The sequence below is a fragment of the Anabrus simplex genome, chromosome X, assembly GCF_040414725.1.
Source record: "Anabrus simplex isolate iqAnaSimp1 chromosome X, ASM4041472v1, whole genome shotgun sequence".
Taxonomy (NCBI): Eukaryota; Metazoa; Arthropoda; class Insecta; order Orthoptera; family Tettigoniidae; genus Anabrus; species Anabrus simplex.
The window spans coordinates 193,170,283-193,193,405 of record NC_090279.1 but is presented as its reverse complement, the minus strand read 5'-3'; the positions used below and the strand labels follow the sequence as shown (position 1 = coordinate 193,193,405).

The window sequence follows — 23,123 nt, the reverse complement described above, 5'->3', positions numbered from 1 at the left end:
TGAAGGCTATCGTCAATGCTGCGTTCTCCGACAATCCATTGACCTCTTCGTGCATTGTACGGTAAGCAAGGACCGAACGATGGAGCTTCGTATCGCTGGTGTCTTGTGTGTCGCAGGGTTTCACCGTAGGCACAGTATCCTAGGGCATGAGAAAGGATTGCTTGCTGTTTTAAAAAGCCTAATATCTAGGTCATCGGCCCTTAAGGGGAGTACGTACCTCAATTTTTGCAAAAATTTGCGAATTTCATTTTAATGTACTTTAGTGTACTTTGGAGCATCGTTTTTTATTTCAGCCAAATCGCGTTACAAGTGCCCATAATTTGGATATTCCATGGCCCCTCCCACTTACAAATGCCTCGCCCTCCTCTGATTGCAAGCTGGATTTAACTTTTTGATTACTTTCTAGGAAATGCAAGTACATTATTGAACTGCATAGACTATGTTAGGGCTTCTCATCTTATGAAGTAAAGTTGCCCACAGAAACAGAAATATCCAAAATAGCACAAACGGCATCAGTACCGAAACTTGCCTAAAATTAAATAGAAAAAGAGAACAAACTAACATGAAATTTTACAAAACATAATTATACCGTATGATGTACAGATAATATCTAGGATCTGAATACGTTTAATCCAACTTCATAATTTTTTACAGATAATCTCTTTAATCCAATTTCAAATTATAGATATATTAGATTTTTCTTCAAAGTTTTTATGTTAGCTTATTATTTCGGGTTACTGAGTTGCTTGTCGTGGTTCTTGGTGCACGTATAATAAAGACAAGGAAACCTACAAACACCATGGACTTCCAGAATAAGTTATGCATCTTGCCCAACCCGATTTATTGAAGAAATGTTTGCATGGGAAAACCCAAAATATAAATCTTTTAACCGTGTTAGTATTAGCTGTGTACCTAAACATAATTTTGTTGGATATGAAACCTTAAAATTAGGAGTACATGGTGCTGTTTTATCATTTAATATGGTAAATTCAGGCAGAAATAAGCTACTAGAACAGCTGGGGATCCAACCAGGGTGGAATTCGCAAGCGCGTATCAAGCTTTTGATGTTCGTCGGATCAAAATGGAGGATAAAAAGCTGTTTATAGTGGAAGCCAAGATAAGGAAGTCAAGGAGGGCAATAAAAAGAAGTCTGGAGGACAAGGAGTATGATAAATATGCGGCAGGAGGGTTCTAGACTACATCTCAAGTAAGATTTATATAAGCTAAACTTTAAAGTTAATTTTCTCTGCTTTTGTTTTTTTTCATTATATAGGTACGCTCAGTCGAAAAACTATAAAAGGTAGAAATCTGAAATAATTATCAGTGATACTTCCATACCTTCTCTCTGTAAAGCTACCAGTTTATTTTAGATATGTTCATATATAGGACCAGAAAAAATTATTATTGCTCAAATTTGTCCAGAATATTTTTTAAATTTGGGAAAAAATCCCAAACATAACCATGCATCTAATCCTAAAACTAAAGACAACAATGTAAAGAAAGAAGTTCATACAATAACACTATAAAGTTTCAAATCTGTAGGACAAAGGACCTATTACCTGAGCGTACCTAAAAATGGAGAAATTACCATTGTCAACTTAGGCAGTACGTATAAAGACTCATATAATAATCACTCATTCCAGGGAATAAAAAGATAAGTCAAAATATTAAAGTTCTCAGGAGAAGCACATTTTTGTTTTTAAACAATACTAAATCACCGGTGAACCGAATGTTGTCAAACCATTCTGCGTTATATGGAACAGCGTATTTAAATAATTGTTTTGGTGGTATTTTGTTTATTTCAAGAAATGAATGAAGTATCTGTTTTGGATCGTGAATGAAACTGACTTGCTCTACATTGATCAGGCATTAGTTTCATGTGTGGACCAGTAAAAAAAAGTGTGTGTCATTTTTTAGAAATTAAGAATGAATTTATTGCAGCCGAATGGCCATATTGGTACATACATGGCATATATTACATTTCCTTGGGAGCTTATCCTATATAATACATACATACATTACATACATTATCATTATAGACTGTTATGCCTTTCAGCGTTCAGTCTGCAAGCCTCTGTGAATTTACTAAACGTCGCCACAATCCTCGATTTGCAACTAGTGTTGTGGCCTCATTTAGTTCTATACCTCTTATCTTTAAATCGTTAGAAACCGAGTCTAACCATCGTCGTCTTGGTCTCCCTCTACTTCTCTTACCCTCAATAACAGAGTCTATTATTCTCCTAGGTAACCTATCCTCCTCTATTCGTCTCACATGACCCCACCATCGAAGCCGGTTTATGCGTACAGCTTCATCCATCGAGTTCATTCCTAAATTAGCCTTTATCTCCTAATTCCGAGTACCCTCCTGCCATTGTTCCCACCTGTTTGTACCAGCAATCATTCTTGCTACTTTCATGTCTGTTACTTCTAACTTATGAATAAGATATCCTGAGTCCACCCAGCTTTCGCTCCCGTAAAGCAAAGTTGGTCTGAAAACAGACCGATGTAAAGATAGTTTCGTCTGGGAGTTCACTTCCTTCTTACAGAATACTGCTGATCGCAACTGCGAGCTCACTGCATTAGCTTTACTACACCTTGATTCAATCTCACTTACTATATTACCATCCTGGGAGAACACACAACCTAAATACTTGAAATTATCGACCTGTTCTAGCTTTGTATCACCAATCTGATATTCAATTCTGTTGAATTTCTTACCTACTGACATCAATTTAGTCTTCGAGAGGCTAATTTTCATACTACACTCATTGAACCTATTTTCAAGTTCCAAGATATTAGACTCCAGGCTTTCGGCACAGTCTGCCATTAAGACCAAGTCGTCAGCATAGGCCAAACTGCTTACTACATTTCCACCTAACTGAATCTCTCCCTGCCATTTTATACCTTTCAGCATATGATCTATGCAAACTACAAAAAGCAAAGGTGAAAGATTACAGCCTTGTCTAACTCCTGTAAGTACCCTGAACCAAGAACTCATTCTACCATCAATTCTCACTGAAGCCCAATTGTCAACATAAATGCCTTTGATTGATTTTAATAATCTACCTTTAATTCCATAGTCCCCCAGTATGGCGAACATCTTTTCCCTCGGTACCCTGTCATACGCTTTCTCTAGATCTACGAAACATAAACACAACTGCCTATTTCTCTCGTAGCATTTTTCAATTACCTGGCGCATACTAAAAATCTGATCCTGACAGCCTCTCTGTGGTCTGAAACCACACTGGTTTTCATCCAACTTCCTCTCAACGACTGATCGCACCCTCCCTTCCAAGATGCCAGTGAATACTTTGCCTGGTATACTAATCAATGAGATACCTCGATAGTTGTTGCAATCCTTCCTGTTCCCTTGCTTGTAGATAGGTGCAATTACTGCTTTTGTCCAATCTGAAGGTACCTTACCAACACTCCACGCTAATTTTACTACTCTATGAAGCCATTTCATCCCTGCCTTCCCACTATACTTCACCATTTCAGGTCTAATTTCATCTATTCCTGCTGCCTTATGACAATGGAGTTTACTTACTATCCTTTCCACTTCCTCAAGCATAATTTCACCAACATCATTTTCCTCCTCCCCATGAGCTTGGCTGTTTGCAACACCACCATGATGATTTCCTTTTACATTGAGAAGATGTTCAAAATATTCCCTCCACCTCTCCAGTGATTCCCTGGGGTCTATTATGAGTTCACCTGAATTACTCAAAACACTGTTCATTTCCTTTTTCCCTCCCTTTCTAAGATTTTTTATTACTGTCCAGAAAGGTTTGCCTGCTGCTTGACCTAGCCTTTCCAGGTTATTACCAAAATCTTCCCATGACTTCTTTTTGGATTCAACAACTATTTGTTTCGCTCTGTTTCTTTCATCTACGTACAAATCCCTGTCTGCCTCGGCCCTTGTTTGGAGCCATTTCTGATAAGCCTTCTTTTTACGTTTACAGGCTGCTCTCACTTCATCATTCCACCAAGATGTTAGCCTTTTCCCATCTTTATACACAGTTGTTCCTAGGCATTCCCTTGCTGTTTCTACTACAGCATCCCTGTATGCCACCCATTCACTTTCTATATCCTGAACCTGCTTACTGTCTACTGTTCGAAACTTCTCACTAATCATATCCATGTACTTCTGTCTAATTTCCTCGTCCTGGAGATTTTCTACTCTTATTCGTTTGCAGACAGATTTCACTTTCTCTACCTTAGGCCTAGAGATACTTAGTTCACTACAGATCAGATAGTGGTCTGTATCATCGAAAAATCCCCGAAAAACTCTTACGTTCCTAACAGATTTCCTGAATTCAAAGTCTGTTAAGATATAGTCTATTATGGATGTGGTACCCCTAGCCTCCCATGTGTAGCGGTGAATAGCCTTATGCTTGAAGAATGTATTCGTAACAGCTAAACCCATACTAGCACAGAAGTCCAGCAAACGCTTCCCATTCCCATTAGCTTCCATATCTTCGCCACATTTACCAATCACCCGTTCGTATCCTTCAGTTCTATTCCCAACTCTCGCATTGAAATCGCCCATTAGCACTATTCTATCCTTGCTGTTGACCCTGACCACGATGTCACTCAATGCTTCATAAAACTTGTCAACTTCATCCTCATCTGCACCCTCACATGGTGAATACACGGACACAATTCTTGTCTTAATTCCTCCCACTGACAAATCTACCCACATCATTCGCTCATTTACGTGCCTAACAGAAACTATGTTGCGTGCAATGGTATTCCTGATAAAGAGCCCTACCCCAGACTCTGCCCTTCCCTTTCTAACACCCGTCAAGTACACTTTATAATCTCCTATCTCTTTCTCATTATCTCCCCTTACCCGAATATCACTTACTCCTAGCACATCCAGATGCATCCTCTTTGCTGACTCAGCCAGTTCTACCTTCTTTCTTCCATAAGCCCCATTAATATTGATAGCTCCCCATCGAATTCCATTTCGTTCGCCAAGTTGTTTCCAAGGAGTCCCTCGCCTGTCAAATGGGAGTGGGACTCCATTGCTCCCATAGGTCCGAGGCTTGCTTAAAGTGTTCTGAGCTCGGTAAATTCATGAAGCAGGATGCTGCCCTACTTGCACATAGTCCAAGTGAGGATCTCTCCTCTAACGGCTTATGGACCACCGGTGAATTGTATAGTCCTAGCCGCCTGAGCACAAGGAGGGCCACGAATTAGTAATTCGCTTAAATATGTGCTCGATAGTTGCAGTCGCTTAAGTGTGGCCAGTGTCCAGTATTCGGCAGAGAGTAGGTTCGAACCCCGCTGTCGGCAGCCCTGAAAATGGTTTTCCGTGGTTTCCCATTTTCACACCAGGCAAATGCTGGGGTTGTACTTTAATTAAGACCACGGCCGCTACCTTCCAGCTCCTAGCCCTTCCCTGTCCCATCGTCGCCATAAGACCTATCTGTGTCTTTGCGACGTAAAGCAACTAGCAAAATATGTGCGATATACAATATGAAGCACATTTTTAAAGGGTTTATTTCTTAATACAGTATGCGCCAAAATATACAGTACTGGATATTTTGTTAGTCTTACATCAGTGTCCGCGCGGTTGCTAGGTAACATTGTCTGACCATCCATCCATACCTTACATCACAGTCTGCACGGTTGCTAGGTAACATTGTCTGACCATCCATCCATACCTTACATCACTGCCTGCACGGTTGCTAGGTAACATTGTCTGACCATCCATCCATACCTTACATCACAGCCTGCACGGTTGCTAGGTAACATTGTCTGACCATCCATCCACACCTTACATCACAGTCTGCACGGGTTCTAGGTAACATTGTCTGACCATCTATCCATACCTTACATCACTGCTTGCACGGTTGCTAGGTAACATTGTCTGACCATCCATCCATACCTTACATCACTGCCTGCACGGTTGCTAGGTAACATTGTCTGACCATCCATCCATACCTTACATCACTGCCTACACGGTTCCTAGGTAACAATGTCTGACCATACATCCGTACCTTACATCACAGCCTGCACGGGTTCTAGGTAACATTGTCTGACCATACATCCGTACCCTACATCACAGCCTGCACTGTTCCTAGGTAACACTGTCTGACCATCCATCCATACCTTACATCACAGCCTGCACGGTTGCTAGGTAACATTGTCTGACCATCCATCCATACCTTACATCACTGCCTGCACGATGCCTAGACTTTACCAGCGCGGCTAACTCGCTAGATTAATTTAACGTTGCTATGTAACACCCCGTCATATATTTTATTACATGACAGTATTTTTGTTATACAAATTTTCGGATGACCCACTAACTCTTAGACATATGTCAAAATTGGCCGTGTCCCGACACATCCTATCCCATAGAGAGGGTTTATTTATGAGTCAGTAAAACTACTACAAATAAATTAAGTCATATACGTCGACGGTAATAACATAGAACTCAAGCAAACTGCGGGTCAATTCTCCACAATTTAGGTTAAGTATGTAACAAGTGGATTGCCACAGCAACGGAGAACAGTACTTTCACAAGGAATATTTTAATATGTTTCACGTTATTAATTGTTTCAGAAGCTGAGTGACAATGGCAGTGGCATTGGGCCAATTGCATGTTTGTACAAGAACCATGTGGTGCCGCCATGTATTACGATAACCTCGTATATCAGGCGGATGATAACACAAGACGTTAGTAGTGGAGGAGAGTCAAGGGCATACAGCACGCACCGAACTTTTCTGCACGTCTATACCAATCTGTATACTCTGGTAAGTACTCCACTAACGGTTTGGGTTGGACCGCACAGATTTCAATGGATACTCGGTAGGATTTTTGAAGTAAAATCAATGGCAGTGTTATAAATTATTGCTGAAAAATAGCTGGGTGAGTCGGGGCAGTTGGCTGATGACATTCGCACGGTGGAAATATATCCATAGTTCTATTTTAAAGCTAGAGAAAACACTTCACAAATAGAACCGAATGTTATGCTCTCCAAACCTATTTTATCAACACCTTCCGTATAATAATTAATCAAAATATCAGTATTTTAATACCTTTGTATTGTTTATAATGGAAGCTAAACTACAAGGTGTGACTAAATCAAAAAAGAAACCAATTTTCCTTTTCCGAGAACCAAACGATCATAAATATATCTCCTCTTCATGGACATCCATCAACCGCTGCTGATTTCAGAAGACAACCAGCCATAAGACATAGCCTACACGGTTGCTAGGTAACACTGTCTGGTCATCCATCCATACCTTACATCACTGCCTGCACGGTTGCTAGGTAACACTGTCTGGCCATCCATCCATACCTTACATCATTGTCTGCACGGTTGCTAGGTAACACTGTCTGGTCATCCATCCGTACCTTACATCACTCTGCGCGGTTGCTAGGTAACACTGTCTGGCCATCCATCCATACCTTACATCACTGTCTGCGCGGGTGCTAGGTAACACTGTCTGGCCATCCATCCATACCTTACATCACTGCCTGCACGGTTGCTAGGTAACACTGTCTGGCCATCCATCCGTACCTTACATCACTGTCTGCGCGGTTGCTAGGTAACATTGTCTGGCCATCCATCCGTACCTTACATCACTGTCTGCGCGGGTGCTAGGTAACATTGTCTGGCCATCCATCCGTACCTTACATCACTGTCTGCGCGGGTGCTAGGTAACATTGTATGGCCATCCATCCATACCTTACATCACTGTCTGCGCGATTCTAGGGTTACACTTCTGTCACAATAATTTCCGTAACGCAAATTCTCAGATGATCCTTAGCCACACGACAAATTCGTGTTCAGAATTGAATCTGCTTCCATTTCTGGGAAGAAGAACGCCTCCAATTCGTATTCTGCGTTCTTCTAACTTAGCTTTATTTGCAGATGATAATAATAATAATAATAATAATAATAATAATAATAATAATAATAATAATAATAATAATAATACTTGAAGGGGATGCGCTGGCAAAGTGATGTCCGGGATTCGAATCCGGATAACATAGGTGTTCGATTTCTAACATGACCATGGTGTCGTAAAAGGAAGGCCACAAACGTTAAATCCACAGCCAAGACCGAAACTTAAAATGGGAGGCCATAGCTACTAGTGACCTTTAAAATTAAAAGCCAGCATATGTGTTGGCAATTTGTATGGAAAAATCTGTAGCACTGCTGGTCTAAAGGTCAACGTTCTGAGCTTCGACGCGGGCGTACTGGGTTCGATTAGTGGCAGCATCTCATTTTTTAAATTTCCTTTCTCTTTTCTTTTCCTCTTTCTTCAATTGAACTAACTGACCTGAAAGACACTGATATTCACTGACGAAATATGCAGTGCAACATTTCACTAATTGCAAGTCTACCCCTTAATGCCCTTAATTGGCATGTTTTACGACCGGATGCCCTTTCTGACGCCGAACTCAGTTGAGGAGCTAATGAAGGTTGTGTATGAAACTGGGTAAGGCGAAATTGGATGTGGCCTACGAATTGGAAATATCCCGGCGTTCCCCTGGAAGTGAAAACGGAAAAGCACAGAAAACCATTCTTAAGACAGCTTGGCTCTATAACTGTAGCGCCTTCACATGCCCATCCATTCCGCTCGGTTAGAATATTTGCCTTATTACAAAAAAAAAGAGATGTATCCACGTTCTAATAAATGTCTAATTCATAACGCATTTGTCTGAAGATCATACACACGTACAATATTAACAAGCACTGAGTTCTTCTACGACAAATTAAAGTTATTTACGAGATTACAATCAACAATGTAAATACAAGTTCCGCAAAACAATTCACAGGATGGCTAAGGACGTTCCGATACACTATAATACTGATATTTCATTCGAGCCGACATTATCACACAAAAAAAGGAAAAAAATATTTCCCGAGATCGTCATAAATTTTCCAAAATACAAGGATTCGAAACAGTATTTCATTACGTTAAATTTGGGGTCTTGGGAGTTGTAAGAGGAACAATATAATTAAGAGAATGAAATATAACGATTAAAATACAGTGTGTAAAAGTCAAGATGAAAAATTTCTTGTATTTCAACTGAAGGGTGATCTGTTTAGAACACTGTTCACACAATGTGACACTTCACTATTTTTGTCACACATATTCTACACTCTAGTCTACTAGTCGGACGAGCAGGAAAAACAAAAAACAAAGAAGAAACATGAATAGTTCAGATTTACCCGCAAAGCAAAAATGTCTGCAACATTCCAACAGCAACTTAACTTATGTAAGATACACAGAAAACACACACAACTGATTGGACAGCCAACAATATAAGGACAGCAGCTCTCGTTATCGGTCACTACCATTGTTCTGTATTAAAATACTTTGTGCCTTTCTCTCATTGTAATAGAATATTCATAATACTTATTATTTTGTACGCGTTGGTCGACTGATACCACTATTCCTAACGGTCCTTTCGATATTAGTAAAGGCATTACGTAGTTTGGGTACTAGAAAATATCGATAATGAAATATCGAATATCGAAAGAAAAAGATCGATATTTACTCATATCCTTAAATATGAGAGCTTCTTTTCCTGAAACTTATTTGTCTAGCCGTGAGTGGCAAGACGAAACAATTGTAACAGAGTCCAAAAAGACGAAGACATAAATCAATTTCAAGATAACAGAGGGTGAAATAAGTGAAAAACTAAAAAATAAATATGATCATGGCGGGTCTCGAACCTAAGACACCCGTGCGAAAGTCACGAACGCTGCCATGCAGATACTGCCACACAACGAAGTATAAAAATTTTACATTTTTAATCATAGTATTGTATTATTTGTCCTTACGCGAAAAATATTAAGGAAAATATGATGGCACTGTAACGAGGGTTACCACTCTGATGACGATGAGGGTTGTAGTTTTAAGGGGACTAACATCTAGGTTATCGGCCCCTAATGGTACGAAATGTAATGATTATTAAAAGTCCTAAACTAATCCACTGACAAGAACCCAAAACGCGATGATAAAGAATGAATGGAAGAAGAAAAATAATCAGTGGATACAGCTCACAAGATTGAAAGTTAAAAATAATTCCAAAATGAATCCATTGACTAGAATTCTAAAAGACGAGGAGCAATGATTATGAACTTGAAATATCAGTGGGTCCGACCCGCAATACCCCACCTTCCCACCACAAACTATCTTAAAACAATATTATATACTAACCAAGCTCTGCTTCCAAAGCACAATCCTGAATCGAGGATGCTTGTTGTCTGAAGGGGTCCCAAAATCCAGGTCAACGGGCCCTCATAATGGTACTTATCGCTACGAAAGTAAGAATCATGCTATTTCTCATGTAGCGGTACTAATCATCAGTAACGTAGACTTACGGTGTTCCACACATTGTAGTACTACTCGCAAGTATTGTACGTCGCACAAGTAACGCACATATAATGGCGCCATTCGTAGGCAACGCAAACCCATGGTGCACCTCACATAGGTGTACTAATGACAGGGACTCGTACTATCCCGTGGTAATCCTCACACAGAAGGTACTAATCACAGGCAACGCGGACCCACGGTGTCTCTCATATAGTGGTACTAATCACGGATCCTCTAAAACCCATACTGATTCACCCTCTGTTGCTACTAATCAGAAACCTATTGTGTACCTAACATAGTGATACGACTCGCAAGTAAAGTCGACTCCATAGTGTCCCTCACGTGATGGTAATTATTAATTACAAGTTGTCTCATGGTTCGAATTCAATCAACGCTTGGTCGACCCTTTTAGTCCCCTCTTACGGCAGGCAGGGGATACCGTATGTGTATTCTCCGTGTGCGTCCCCGACCCACAGGTGGTCAACCCACTCTTCCATAAGGTAGAGAGTGTAACATATATTGTAGGGGTTCTGATGGGCCGTACCCCTAATATTTATGCAAAGCTCGTAGCATAACTGGTGCGCAGGCTAGAGTATACAGTACGCGTACCTTTTCTTGATACCAAATTCCGATTCAGCACTAGTGAGCTCAGGTATTAAGGTATTAAGTTTGCATTCCGACATATTATTAACAAATTACGGGATCTAAATTTCACTGATGCCTGTACTCCTAGATTTCCACCGCCTATTGAAGCTGCGCGATTTCAAACCACGATAAAAGTTTGACTAAGGAGAGCATATGGTGAGTAGAACAATGTCCCCTCTAGATGAACCGTTATGGGAACTGATTTACAATTCTTCCTTCACATGCAATGGAAAATAGTCGCAATACTCACTTTTATTTTAGGTGAACACGCACGACTTACCTGAAAATAAAGAAACAAAACGCATTAGCATACATTGCATATACAACAATGTTCTCCCTAGGACCTTCTTAATGGGCGCACTGCCCTTGCGTTTCTACAGACCGCCCGACTTACATAACCTAGATATATGCTACTTACATTATATTAATACACAAGAACCTCGTTTATCCGGCCCTCATTAATCCGGATCTCTGGTTTATCCGGATCTCTGGTTTATCCGGATCTCCCGTTTATCCGGATCGAAAATAATAAACATTTATTTTTACTTGTGCAGGATTTCCTTTACGGCGTGGACTCTTCTTGAATGTCTTTCCGCCAAGGATAGTTAAGAACAGGAATTGAAAGTAATTCGGCCACCGTCTATGAAAGGTACCGTCCCGGCGTTCGCCTGGATTTGAGAATGGTAAACTTTGGAAAACCATTCCCAGGACGGCCGAGGTCGGATTCGAACCCACACCCTTCTGAATGCAATGCACTATTAATTCATTGATGGTAAATGAAACCGGCACACCATCAAAAGAAAGAATGACTCATGGAGAGGCAACAATGCAGCTGGACAAACTGATGGCCTACTTAGAATCCTTGACCGAAACCACACCGGCAGAACTGTTGTTAGTAAAAGGTTTTCGTGATCATGCTGCACGCAAACGCTATACAAATGTAAAACAGAAAAACTCACTCATTATTTTAGCGCATAAATCAGAGTCGTAAATGTAAGAAAAGTGTTCTTATATTTTTTTTGTACAATTGAAGATATGTATCACTGTACAAGTTATGTTATTAGATTATATAATATGTACCTTACTTTTTAGTTTTTCGGATTATCCGGATTTTCGATAATCCAGATCAGTTCCGGTCCCGCTTAATCCGGATAAGCGAGGTTCCTGTGTGAATATTTAAGTCGCTGGGTGCTCCAAATTAAAGTATAAATACTGTAAAACTATTCATTTAAATTATAAATCATCATCATTATTGTCAGCATAATTGCAGCAGTTACATCGGAGTTCAGATGTTTAGCTTCACTAACACGTAGTGTCGTGCGCGGACGGTGTCTGGATTAGCGTGGAATCGCATTTGATTCCGCATATTGTCACAAACCCGTACGGCACTTACAGCAACCGAGTTGAAAGCTGGTTACGAACGAGCAGTAGAACACTAGAAGTTCAAAATACTGTGCTATGACTTGTTTGTGATAACACTAAAATAATTCAGTTTTGCAGTTCATGTTTAGCTGCCTGTCATAATTGTTAATGCCCTGAGGGGAATGAAATTTTATTATATTCATTTCTTACATGGTATTCCACGTCCGATTACTCATTCCTTTCACCCTGCTGATGAAAATTTCTGAGGAGAACACTGTACAGTGTTTACTGTTTGGAAAATAATATTCTACAGACGAACTTCCAGAGGTTGATCAGGGATAGTGACCAATTATTTTGATGTAAAGACAACTCATGGTCTCTTGTAACTCATTACTAGATGTCCAGGCATTAATAGGTTAGAAAACAAACTTACAGCAGAGAGTAAGAGTATACTGTAGCCCGGATAACAGTTCTGCTATGAGAATTGCGCAAACATTAGGGATCCATCCTTTTAGAACCCTTAGAAGTCATGTTACTCTTGCTACGTTACGGAAGAGCGTCCTAAACGGCACTTCCTATCTTGAAAAACAGTTCTTTTGTGGGATTTGCGTAAACAGTAGGGGCACAGCCGATTATAACTCTTTAATGTGGGGGTGGGGGGCAACACCTTAACCAACCAAAAATGCTATTTTTCAATTTATTCTTGACTTATAATGGAACTTTTCTCTTTAGAACAGTGCAACATTTTTGTTAATATCTCCAATACTTTCGGAGTTATGACCCTTTATCGGTAAGTTTGTTGCTCGTCTCCCGTAACTTTTGTTTCTCAGAACCGTTTCCATTACAACTCTGAAATTTTTTAACGTATTAAGATGAAATTTCGCATGCATGTATATTTCATAGTGGAGAAGATGCACTACAATTACTGAGATATCTTCGTTGGTTAAGTTAAAAAGAATTCAAATGAAAATTAAAGAAAAATGACTACTTGAAAATACCTTCATACAAAATATTTATACTTGATGGAATTCGCTGATTCTAGTACATCTTGTAGTTATAACATTACTAACCACAATACAAAAGGAATCATAGCAAAATGTTCGTATGTTTGGAAATTATCAGGGAAACGGAAAAACAGTGATCATGATCCACCACCATTTTTAATAATTAATTATACAGAGTCAAGCGAAATTCGCGCACTCGGGCGTCGCAGCGCGACTCCTCACATGCCAGCAATAAAAAAATGTATCTCACAAAAGTTCGCCCTGCGTGTATATCCGGCAGAAAAGGAACGTTGAAGAGTGGCAATCTGGCAACACCGTAACCACATGTAGGGTAACTACCTCTGTCCGCACACGTTAGTCATACTGTACAGTTGGTGCAGTGGATAACGTTTTGGGTTAGCATGCAGGAGGTCGAGGGTTCGATCCTGGGTTGAGGCGCACTTTTTATTTGCTAATTTCCATCGGACATTACATGCTGTAATACAGTGAGACACCGTTTCTTAGGTCACATCTATCATACATTTACAAGATTTAGTAACGCTGAGCACGTTGTAACGCATCTAGTAGATGAAGTGGTGCGAAAAAATTTACACCCACGACATGGAAAGGGCGTCTTTCAAAGTTGACCAATGAAAACGAATGTTCGTGAATTTCTAGGATCGTAGCATGTAAGTGCAAATGGTTTCTAGAGCACCCGCTGCAATCGCTGTTGACGATTAATGTGCCAGATACCATACAACCTGGACTACATTTTCTTTCTTTCTTTCTTTCTTTCTTAATCTGTTTACCTCCAGGTTTGGCTTTTCCCTCGGACTCAGCGAGGCTTTCCACCTCTACCGCCTCAACGGCAGAGTCCTGGAGCGTGAGACATTGGGTCGGAGGATACAACTGGGGAGGATGACCAATACCGCGCCCAGGCGGCCTCACCTGCTATGCTGAACAGGGGCCTTGGCGGGGGATGGGATGATTGGAAAGGATAGACAAGGAAGAGGGAAGGAAGCGGTCGTGGCCTTAAGTTAGGTACCATCTCGGCATTTGCCTGGAGGAGAAGTGGGAAACCACGGAAAACCACTTCCAGGATGGCTGAGGTGGGAATCGAACCCACCTCTACTCAGTCGACCTCCCGAGGCTGAGTGGACCCGGTTCCAGCCCTATTACCACTTTTCAAATTTCGTGGCAGAGCCTGGAATCAAACCCGGGCCTCCGGTGGTGGCAGCTAATCACATTAACCACTACACCCCAGAGGCGGTCCTGGACTACATTTACGAAATAAAAAACATACGCCTCAAACCAGGATCAACCCCTCGAACTCCTGCATGCTAACCCAAAACTCTATCCACTGCTCCAACTGTACAGCATGACTAATATGTGCTGACAGAGGTAGTTACCCTACATGTGGTTACCGTGTTGCCAGGTTGCCATTCCTCAACGTCCTTTTTCTCCCGGATATACTCGCAGGACGAACTTTTGTGAGAGACATTTTTTTACTGCTGGCATGTGAGGAGTCGCGCTGCGACGCCCGAGTGCGCGAATTTCGCTTAATGGCCTCAGTTTAGTTTCCTGCAGTAATATCATTTACCTTTGCAGAGTTAAGGCTGGTTCGCACTAGGCCAGTAACTTAGTAACAATGAAACGTGTCCGAACAAAACCATTTAACCCAGTAGTTTAGTCAAATGATTTAGTGGGCTCGATCCTGTAAAATGGAAAGTAAACGTTCGGAGTAGCGTCACTAGCCCTACCTCACTTGAACTGGTCTGAACACCGTTTGTTTAGTAAAGTCTTCATTCGCATCTCTCTGATCAGTCATCTCTGTTTCTTGTGGATCGGAAGCATGGCTGATTGGAGCGAAGACACACTGGTCAGATTTGTTACCGCTTCTGTGGAACGCTCTCCCCTTTACATCCTTAATACAAAAGCAGAAAAATGCAAACCAGGTTAGTAATTTTGAATTAATTTTTATGTTTATAACATTTTAAATGTTTTCTTCCACCTCTTCCAGAATAAGCCTTTCTCGATTCGTCCTCGTTTTCTGGATCATCTTGCACTCCACACCTTACAGCAGACAGCACGTAAACGTAAAATAAACCGTGTCTGAACACTTGCTGTTTTCCTCTTTTAGTAGAGCTACTAAATCGCTCACCACTGGTCTGCATTACTGGTCTAGTGCAAACCAGTCTTTAGCTGATAACCATATCATTTAAAGTGCAGAGGCACGGCATGGAACCTCATCAATAAGGCCCGGATTTTTATGCAGTAACAGGTTAGATTGCAAACTAATTTGCTTAGTAGGAAGTGTCGGCCACCCGGTCTTCCATAATGTAACAAGAGTAACATAAATTACAGGGGTTCCGATGGGCCGTACCCCTCATGTTTATGCAAACCCCATAGCATAATCGTTGTGAAGGTAGACTATACTTGCTACTCGCTTGCATTCTAACCTATTAATGCATAAAAATCCGGGCTCTACTCATCAATCATCAATGATCTGCATTCAGGGCTGTCAGCCGGGACACAGATTCCCTATACTTTCCTTTCATAATTTCAAAGAACTTGGAAAGTTATCGAATATTTCCATTCATAAATTATTCAAATACCCAATTATCGTATTATCTTCTTCTTATTTTCTTCATGGGGCCTCTAGATATTAGTTCCTAATTAGCGTCGACCTCGAAGATCTTTTGCTACCATGTTTTCCCTCCATTCCCACCTAGATATACCTGCTCCCTTAACAAAGCTGGAGGTTGTTCCTATTGGGTCTCCTTGGATTTTTTCTCTCTCTTCACCAGGTAGTCCTAGAGTGGAGAGTCTGATTCTACCCAGCGCCTCACATTCGAAAGGTATGTGTTCAGCTGATTCCCCTCCTTTGCATTTCCTACATATGTTGTCTCATTACTCCATTGCTATGTAGGTGTTTTCACAGATGGCAGTGTCCTGTCAACAGTCCGAGTACCCATCTTATATTTTCTCTGCTGAGTTCCAACAGTTCTTTAGTATGCTTCTTGTTTGGTGCTTTTATCAGTTCCTTTGCAAGCCTGCATCCTGGAGTATTTTTCCAGTTTTCCATTTATTTCTTTTGTACCCATTCTCCTACGTAGTGTCGGGCATGTCCATAGGAAATCCAAATACAGGTTCTGGGCCTACAAAATGTGTTTCTGTCCCTCTCCTGGCCAGTTTATCTGCCTTTTCATTTCCTTCTATACCTCCATGCCCTGGTACCCATATTATTTTGACAATATTGTACTTGGAGCGCTTCAGGAGAAGTGAGTGGCAATACCAGACAATTCTGGATATTATCCGGACTGCCTCTAGTGACTTAATGGCCGCTTGGCTATCCGTAAAAAGGAAAATGTTCTTATTCCTCTAGTACAAGTTCAGATTTTCTTCAAGACATGTCGTGATAGCTATCACTTCAGCTTGAAAGACTGTAGTGTGTCTGCCCAAGCTCATCTGGATTGATCTTTCAGGTCTTCCCCCGTTGATCCCTCCTCCTGTGCCATCCACAGCCTTTGAGCCATCAGTCCACCATACTATATTTTCTTTTTCAGTATTCCATTTGTTGATATGATATCCCAGTCTTTTTTTTTTCTATTATCTGTGTCTCAACGGTTTTCAAAGTTGTACTTTGGTATCATATGATCAGAAGCCATGCGTAGAACTTCCTCTGTTATTACTCTGTTAATTTTACAGTGTACATCTTCGTATCATACTCTTTCCTACTTTGAAAAGCTTCACTCAAACCTATTCGCCTACTAATGACATTCTATGACAGGGATTGCGAACCTATGACTCGGTGACGCTATTAGACGACTGTGGTACATCAGAGAACACACTTGAATGTTTTTAAGATGTAATAAATATGTCGGGAATTTAGCAACTTAGGATATTTTAATGTTACAATTTAATAAAGATGTCGCAATTAATTCTATGGCCAAATTTTTTTTTTTTTTTTTTTTACAAATTGTATTAGGTTAAAGCAAAAATATATCTTATTCTTAAAATTTAACTGCTTTAAAAGGTAATTTTCAGTAATGTTTGCAAAATAAAACCATAAAACATTCAGCGGAATGCATTTATGTGTGATGCAGTCTAATACCAAAATCAAGTCATATGGCGAGTTTAAAGGAAAATATCCGATGGCATACTAGACTATAAAAAGTAATTGGCACGATAATCGCTGTATGTTTGCCATCGCTTCACTGACAGCTTGGAACATACCACTTAGTCGAGCAGCTCCTCTCCTTACTCCCAAGTCTTCCCAGCCCAAATTTTGCAACATTTTCGTAACACTATTATGTTGTCGGAAATCCCTCAGAACAGATCGTGCTGCTTTTCTTTGCATCTTTTCCAGTTATCGTATCAAGTACTCCTTGTGTGGGTCCCATACACTGGAACCATAATCGGAGGTCTTGCCACAGACTTATACGCTCTCTCTTTTACATCCTTACTCCTCCCCCCACCCCACCCCATGCTCAACAGATCCGAAAGGCCATGTTACACCAAACGACCACTGTTCATCTCAAAGGCCTGCATATTACGAGGTGTCGTGTGGTCAGCACGACAAATTCTCTCAGCCGTTACTGTTGGCCTTCTAGTCTGGCGTCGCTACCTCATCGTCAGATAGCTCCTCAATTGTAAATACATAGGTTGACTGGACCTCGAACCAGTCGTGAGGTGCAGGTAAATATCCCTGAACTTGCCGGTAATCGAACCTGGGGACTCCAGGTAAGAGACAGCCATGAAGCGTAATATACACAATGAAGTACTTGTACATATACTCAGTGCTACACAAACAATTCATAATAATCATCATCAACTATTGGACATAGGTTTAATGTTCATAGATACCTCGATTAATACGTTTTAAGAAGGAAGAAAGTCATAGAAACGCATCGAGTACACAGTTATTATGTTAATATTATTTCTTTCTTTCTTTCTTTCTTTCTTTCCTAATCTATTTACCCTACAGGGTTGGTTTTCCCTCGGACTCAGCAAGGGGTCCTACCTCTACCGCCTCAAGGGCAGTACCCTGGAGCGTGAGACTTTAAGTAGGGGAATACAATTGGGGAAGAGGACCAGAACCTCGCCCAGGCGGCCTCACCTGTTGTACTCAACAGGGGACTTGTGGGAAGATTGTAACAGATATACAAGGAAAAGGGAAGGAAGCGGCCGTGGCCTTAATTTAGGTATCGTCTCGGCATTTGCACTTGGGGATAGAAAGGCTAGCATTCTTAGCATAAAACACACGTTTCTTGGAGTGTTAGGTGTAATAAACCCATTTTCTTTCAATCAATTAGACACTGAACTAAAATGTCAATAATGGCAATTCAAACATGAATAAATTGCATCGTATTATTATTATTATTATTATTATTATTATTATTATTATTATTATTATTATTATTATTATTATTTATTGTGACTCTCCTTGGCTCAGGCGGAAGCGCGCCGGCCTCCTACGACTGGGTTCCGTAGTTCAAATTCCGGTCAATCTATGTGAGATTTGTGCTGGACCAAGCGGAGGTTGGGACGGAAATTTCTCCGGGTATTCCAGTTTTTCCTGTCATCTTTCATTACAGCAACACTCTCCACTATCATTTCAATTCATCTGGTAGTCATCAATCATTGCCCCAGAGGAGTGCGACAGGCACAATTCCTATCCTTGTCGCTAGACGGGAGCGTCATTCATTTCATTCATGAATCGGTCCACTGGAAACAAGATGTGGATTATTATTATTATTATTATTATTATATATTACATAGGTTTTAGCGATTTTATGTTACATTATGGACTAAATTTTTGTTTTATATCGTCACAATAAATGAAAATGTCGTATTTCTATTTTCCATTCTTTATTCGGTATTTCGTTCAGATGTCCGCCTCTGGTTAGTGTAATTAGCTGCCACCCCCGGAGGTCCGAGTTCGATTCCCACCTCAGCCATCCTAGAGTGATTTTCCGTGGTTTACCACTTCTCCTCCAGGTAAATGTCGGTACGGTACCGAACTTAAGGCCACGGCCGCTTCCTTCCCTCTTCCTATCACTTCAAATCTTCCCATTCCCCCACAAGGCCCTAGTTCAGCATAGCAAGTGATGCTGCCTGGGCTAGGTACTGGTCATTCTCTCCAGTTGTATCCCCGAGCCAATGTCTCACGCTCCAGGACACTGCCCTTGAGGCGGTAGAGGTGGAATCCCTCACTGAGTCCGAGGGAAAAATCAACCCTGGAGGGTAAACAGATTAAGAATAAGATTTGGTTTAGATGCTTATTCCTCAGTGTACAGAATAATATGTATGTACATTTACGAGAGAATGTTTAAAACTCATCCCATTCCCCTTCAAAGATGATAGACTGGTTTCAACTAAATCAAAGAGTAGTCATTGCTGTTATGTCAAACGAACGAGCTAATCATTAATCATGATCATGATGAATTTTTTGTCTTAGTTTTCCGCCATTAGTTTGACTGGAATTTTTCCCAACATCGCTTCCTTGCATAATGAGGTACCATAGGTGGAGACCTTGAATTGACAAGAAATACTTGTTGTGTTAAGCTCTGCTTCTATTTTTTTTCCCAGCAGGCTGTTACCATGGCAACGGATGGCGGTTCCTGTTCGGTTGGTGGGGAATGTCCTTCCGTATGGACTAGCGGAGCAAACGTTCATCACTCAGGGGGCTTAGGCGTCACCCTCATCTCCAGCCTGATCGCTACCATCCTGGACGCTCAGCACCTGCTAGGAGACACCAGCATCTACCCTGCAGACATCAACACACCGCTAGACCAATACGACTTCATCATTGTTGGAGCAGGTAGTGCAGGTTCGGTGGTGGCCAACAGACTCAGTGAGATCCCAAACTGGAATGTCCTCCTTATAGAAGCTGGCGGTGACCCACCGCTCACATCAGAGATACCTCCCCTATTCCACAGTTTACAAGAGACTGATATTGATTGGATGTACAAGACAGAACCTCAAGAGCATAGCTGTCTGGGCATGAAGGAGCAACGTTGCAACTGGCCACGGGGCAAAGTTCTGGGAGGATCAAGCATTCTCAATGCAATGCTGCACGTACGAGGAAATAAACATGATTACGATGCATGGGAAAAAGCGGGAAATCCAGGCTGGGCGTACAAAGATCTCCTCCCATATTTCAAGAAGTCTGAAGATTTCAAGTCCGTACCTCTTTCGGAATCAAGCAGTGATGAGTATAGTGGACAGTATCACAGTAAAGGAGGATATTTATCACTAGAACAGTTCCAGTTCAAATCACCCATTGTTGATGGTTTTGTAAGAGCTGTGAAGGAACTGGGGTACAGGGTGGGTGATATAAATGGAGCCACTCAGACAGGATTCACTTTGCAGCATGGCGCTGTCGTAAACGGGACGCGCTGCAGTACGGCGAAGGCATTCCTAAGTCCCATTAGAAACAGGCGAAACTTCCACGTACTAAAACATGCCCTTGTAACAAAACTGCTGATCAAACCAGATACCAAAACAGTCTACGGCGTAGAGTACCGCAAAAACAACAAAACGCACACTGCGAAAGCGACCAAGGAAGTCATTTTATCTGCAGGTACTGTAAACTCTCCTCAACTGCTGATGCTTTCAGGAATCGGCCCCAAGGAACATTTACAAGAATTGGGAATACCTCTAATCAAAAACTTAAATGTCGGTATGAATCTACAAGACCACATGCAGTTACCATACCCAACATTCCTGTTCAATAGAACGAACCCGCAAGGGTTAGACTCAGCGAAAGTGTCGGAAAACATGCTCCAGTATTTACTGCATCGTTCTGGACCTCTTGCCAGTCTCGATATACTGCAGTTTCAAGGCTTTGTGAGCAGCAAGTATGTCGATAAGAATATCGATTATCCAGATGTTCAATATCAACACATTCGCTTCCCGCACAAGGATGTGGCGACTACCAAAGTAGTGAGTCACGTGACCGGATACACGGATGATATATACCAGGTTGTGTTTGGAATACCAAATTCAAAAGCTGAAATCTATATTCCACTGTCTGTCCTTCAAAGGCCTAAAAGTAAAGGTTTCATCAGACTGAAGAGTAAAGACCCGATGGATCCTCCAACTATAGACCCGCGGTATCTGTCGCATCCGGACGATGTTAACGTACTGGTGGAGGGAATAAAAATAGCTTGGGAAATAGCGCAGACTAAGACACTGGTAGAAGAATTTGAAGTTGAAATAAACAAGGAGAAAGTTCCAGGTTGTGATGCCGAATTCGGGACTGATGAGTACTGGGCATGCGCTGTAAGGAAGATAGCCACCACCATCTACCACCCAGTAGGTACCTGCAAGATGGGACCTAGTACGGACAGAGAAGCAGTAGTTGATCCAAGACTGAAAGTGTATGGTGTTAGGGGCTTAAGAGTGATCGATGGATCAATCATGCCATCGATTGTGACTGGAAATACTAACGCACCTTGCATCATGATCGGAGAGAAGGGAGCCGACTTAGTGAAGGAGGACTGGGGCGTGCTGGGGTGATGGTAGTTTTTCGGATCTCAGCGTTTTACAGTTCTGTGGCAGAGCTACTGAAATTCTTGTGGAATAAATAGAACGTGCCCAGTTTTAAGAACTGACAAGAAGATCACCAAGAATGTCACGCAGAAAGCTACAATAGAACTTTACACAAATGGAAGAATCACTGTTTCGTGTAAGGACATTGGAACCTCTTGACTTAGCTGCACCATGTGTTGTGATAAGCAAAACATATTTTTCCTAGTATTTTCAATCAATCAATCAATCAATCAATCAATCAATCAATCAATCAATCAATCAATCAATCAATCAATCAATGATCGGCATTGAGGACTGTCGCCCAGGAGGCATATTCCCCAGCAATGGTCTACCTAGTCCTTCCTTACATGATTTCGAAGAATTTGGGAATTTATCGAACATGTCTCTTGATAAATTATCACACTACATAATTCCTCTTCGTATGCATGAATAAATGAATGAACTTTGTTGATAAATTCAGTTTCCAAGTAAGTTCCTTCAATCTATCTTTACTTCTACAATAGCTATTAATTATTTCTTTCTAATCTGCACATTCTTCTTAATCTCTTTATTTCTCTGTTATAATAAACTGAAACTTTCCTCATTCCTTACCGCCTTAGACGTACATATACATTTTCACACTCTTCAATAATCGCTTTAAACCCAAACCATAGGCTGTTTACATATTAATTAAACATGTTTTACTGATAATAATCACATTTTAGATACTCCCCCAAGCCTCTCTTGTAAATAAAAATGTACTGCAGCCAATGACCATAAAATGAAATTGCATGGATAATATATACAACTTTCTTCTCGTAATTAATTTAAAATATAGATAGGGCCGTAAAGTTCACATACTTAATGGACACTCCTTCGGAAAATGAAGGTATCCCGAAACTAAACGGATGGAAGTCCTTAGGATGAGTTGCAAAATTTCACTAGTGTGGTCCCTTTTTCATCAACCATATGTTTAACAGGCCTAGTTTCGTAGATGATCATGTAAGCACAGGTCAAGGTAAGGAATACTCCTATGTATTTTGATATAATCACCAAAGTTATTCAACCATCTGTTATAGAGGAAAATGAATGTCTGATTTGCTCGACGATAGAAAGAGTGGCATTCTCTTCTTTGAGCACTGATGTTAGTGGAGGGCCAGTGTGCTCTTAGAATTTCACAGTTATCCAAGCCTTCGCAAACCAGTTCTGTACTTCGAAAAACATCAGCTGCAGCCGCGATTTTTCGGCAGT

The 23,123-nt window shown here is 41.0% G+C and overlaps 1 protein-coding gene across 4 annotated transcripts; it reads left to right on the top strand.

Moving 5' to 3' along the window:
• Nucleotides 1-6,701: 6,701 nt before the first annotated feature.
• On the top strand, nucleotides 6,702-22,680 carry LOC136886369 (glucose dehydrogenase [FAD, quinone]). 4 transcript variants are annotated; one of them, XM_068230507.1, is made up of 3 exons: nucleotides 6,702-6,765; nucleotides 16,145-16,195; nucleotides 19,929-22,680. In XM_068230507.1, exon 3 carries the CDS (start codon nucleotides 19,941-19,943, stop codon nucleotides 21,858-21,860), a length of 1,920 nt encoding a protein of 639 aa, XP_068086608.1. In that variant the 5' UTR covers nucleotides 6,702-6,765; nucleotides 16,145-16,195; nucleotides 19,929-19,940; the 3' UTR covers nucleotides 21,861-22,680. The 4 variants fall into 4 exon arrangements, with proteins under 4 accessions (XP_068086608.1, XP_067015213.2, XP_067015214.2 ...); XM_067159112.2 differs by lacking the exon at nucleotides 16,145-16,195; XM_067159113.2 differs by lacking the exon at nucleotides 16,145-16,195 and having other exon boundaries at nucleotides 6,711-6,765; nucleotides 19,932-22,680.
• The last annotated feature ends 443 nt before the right edge of the window (nucleotides 22,681-23,123 follow it).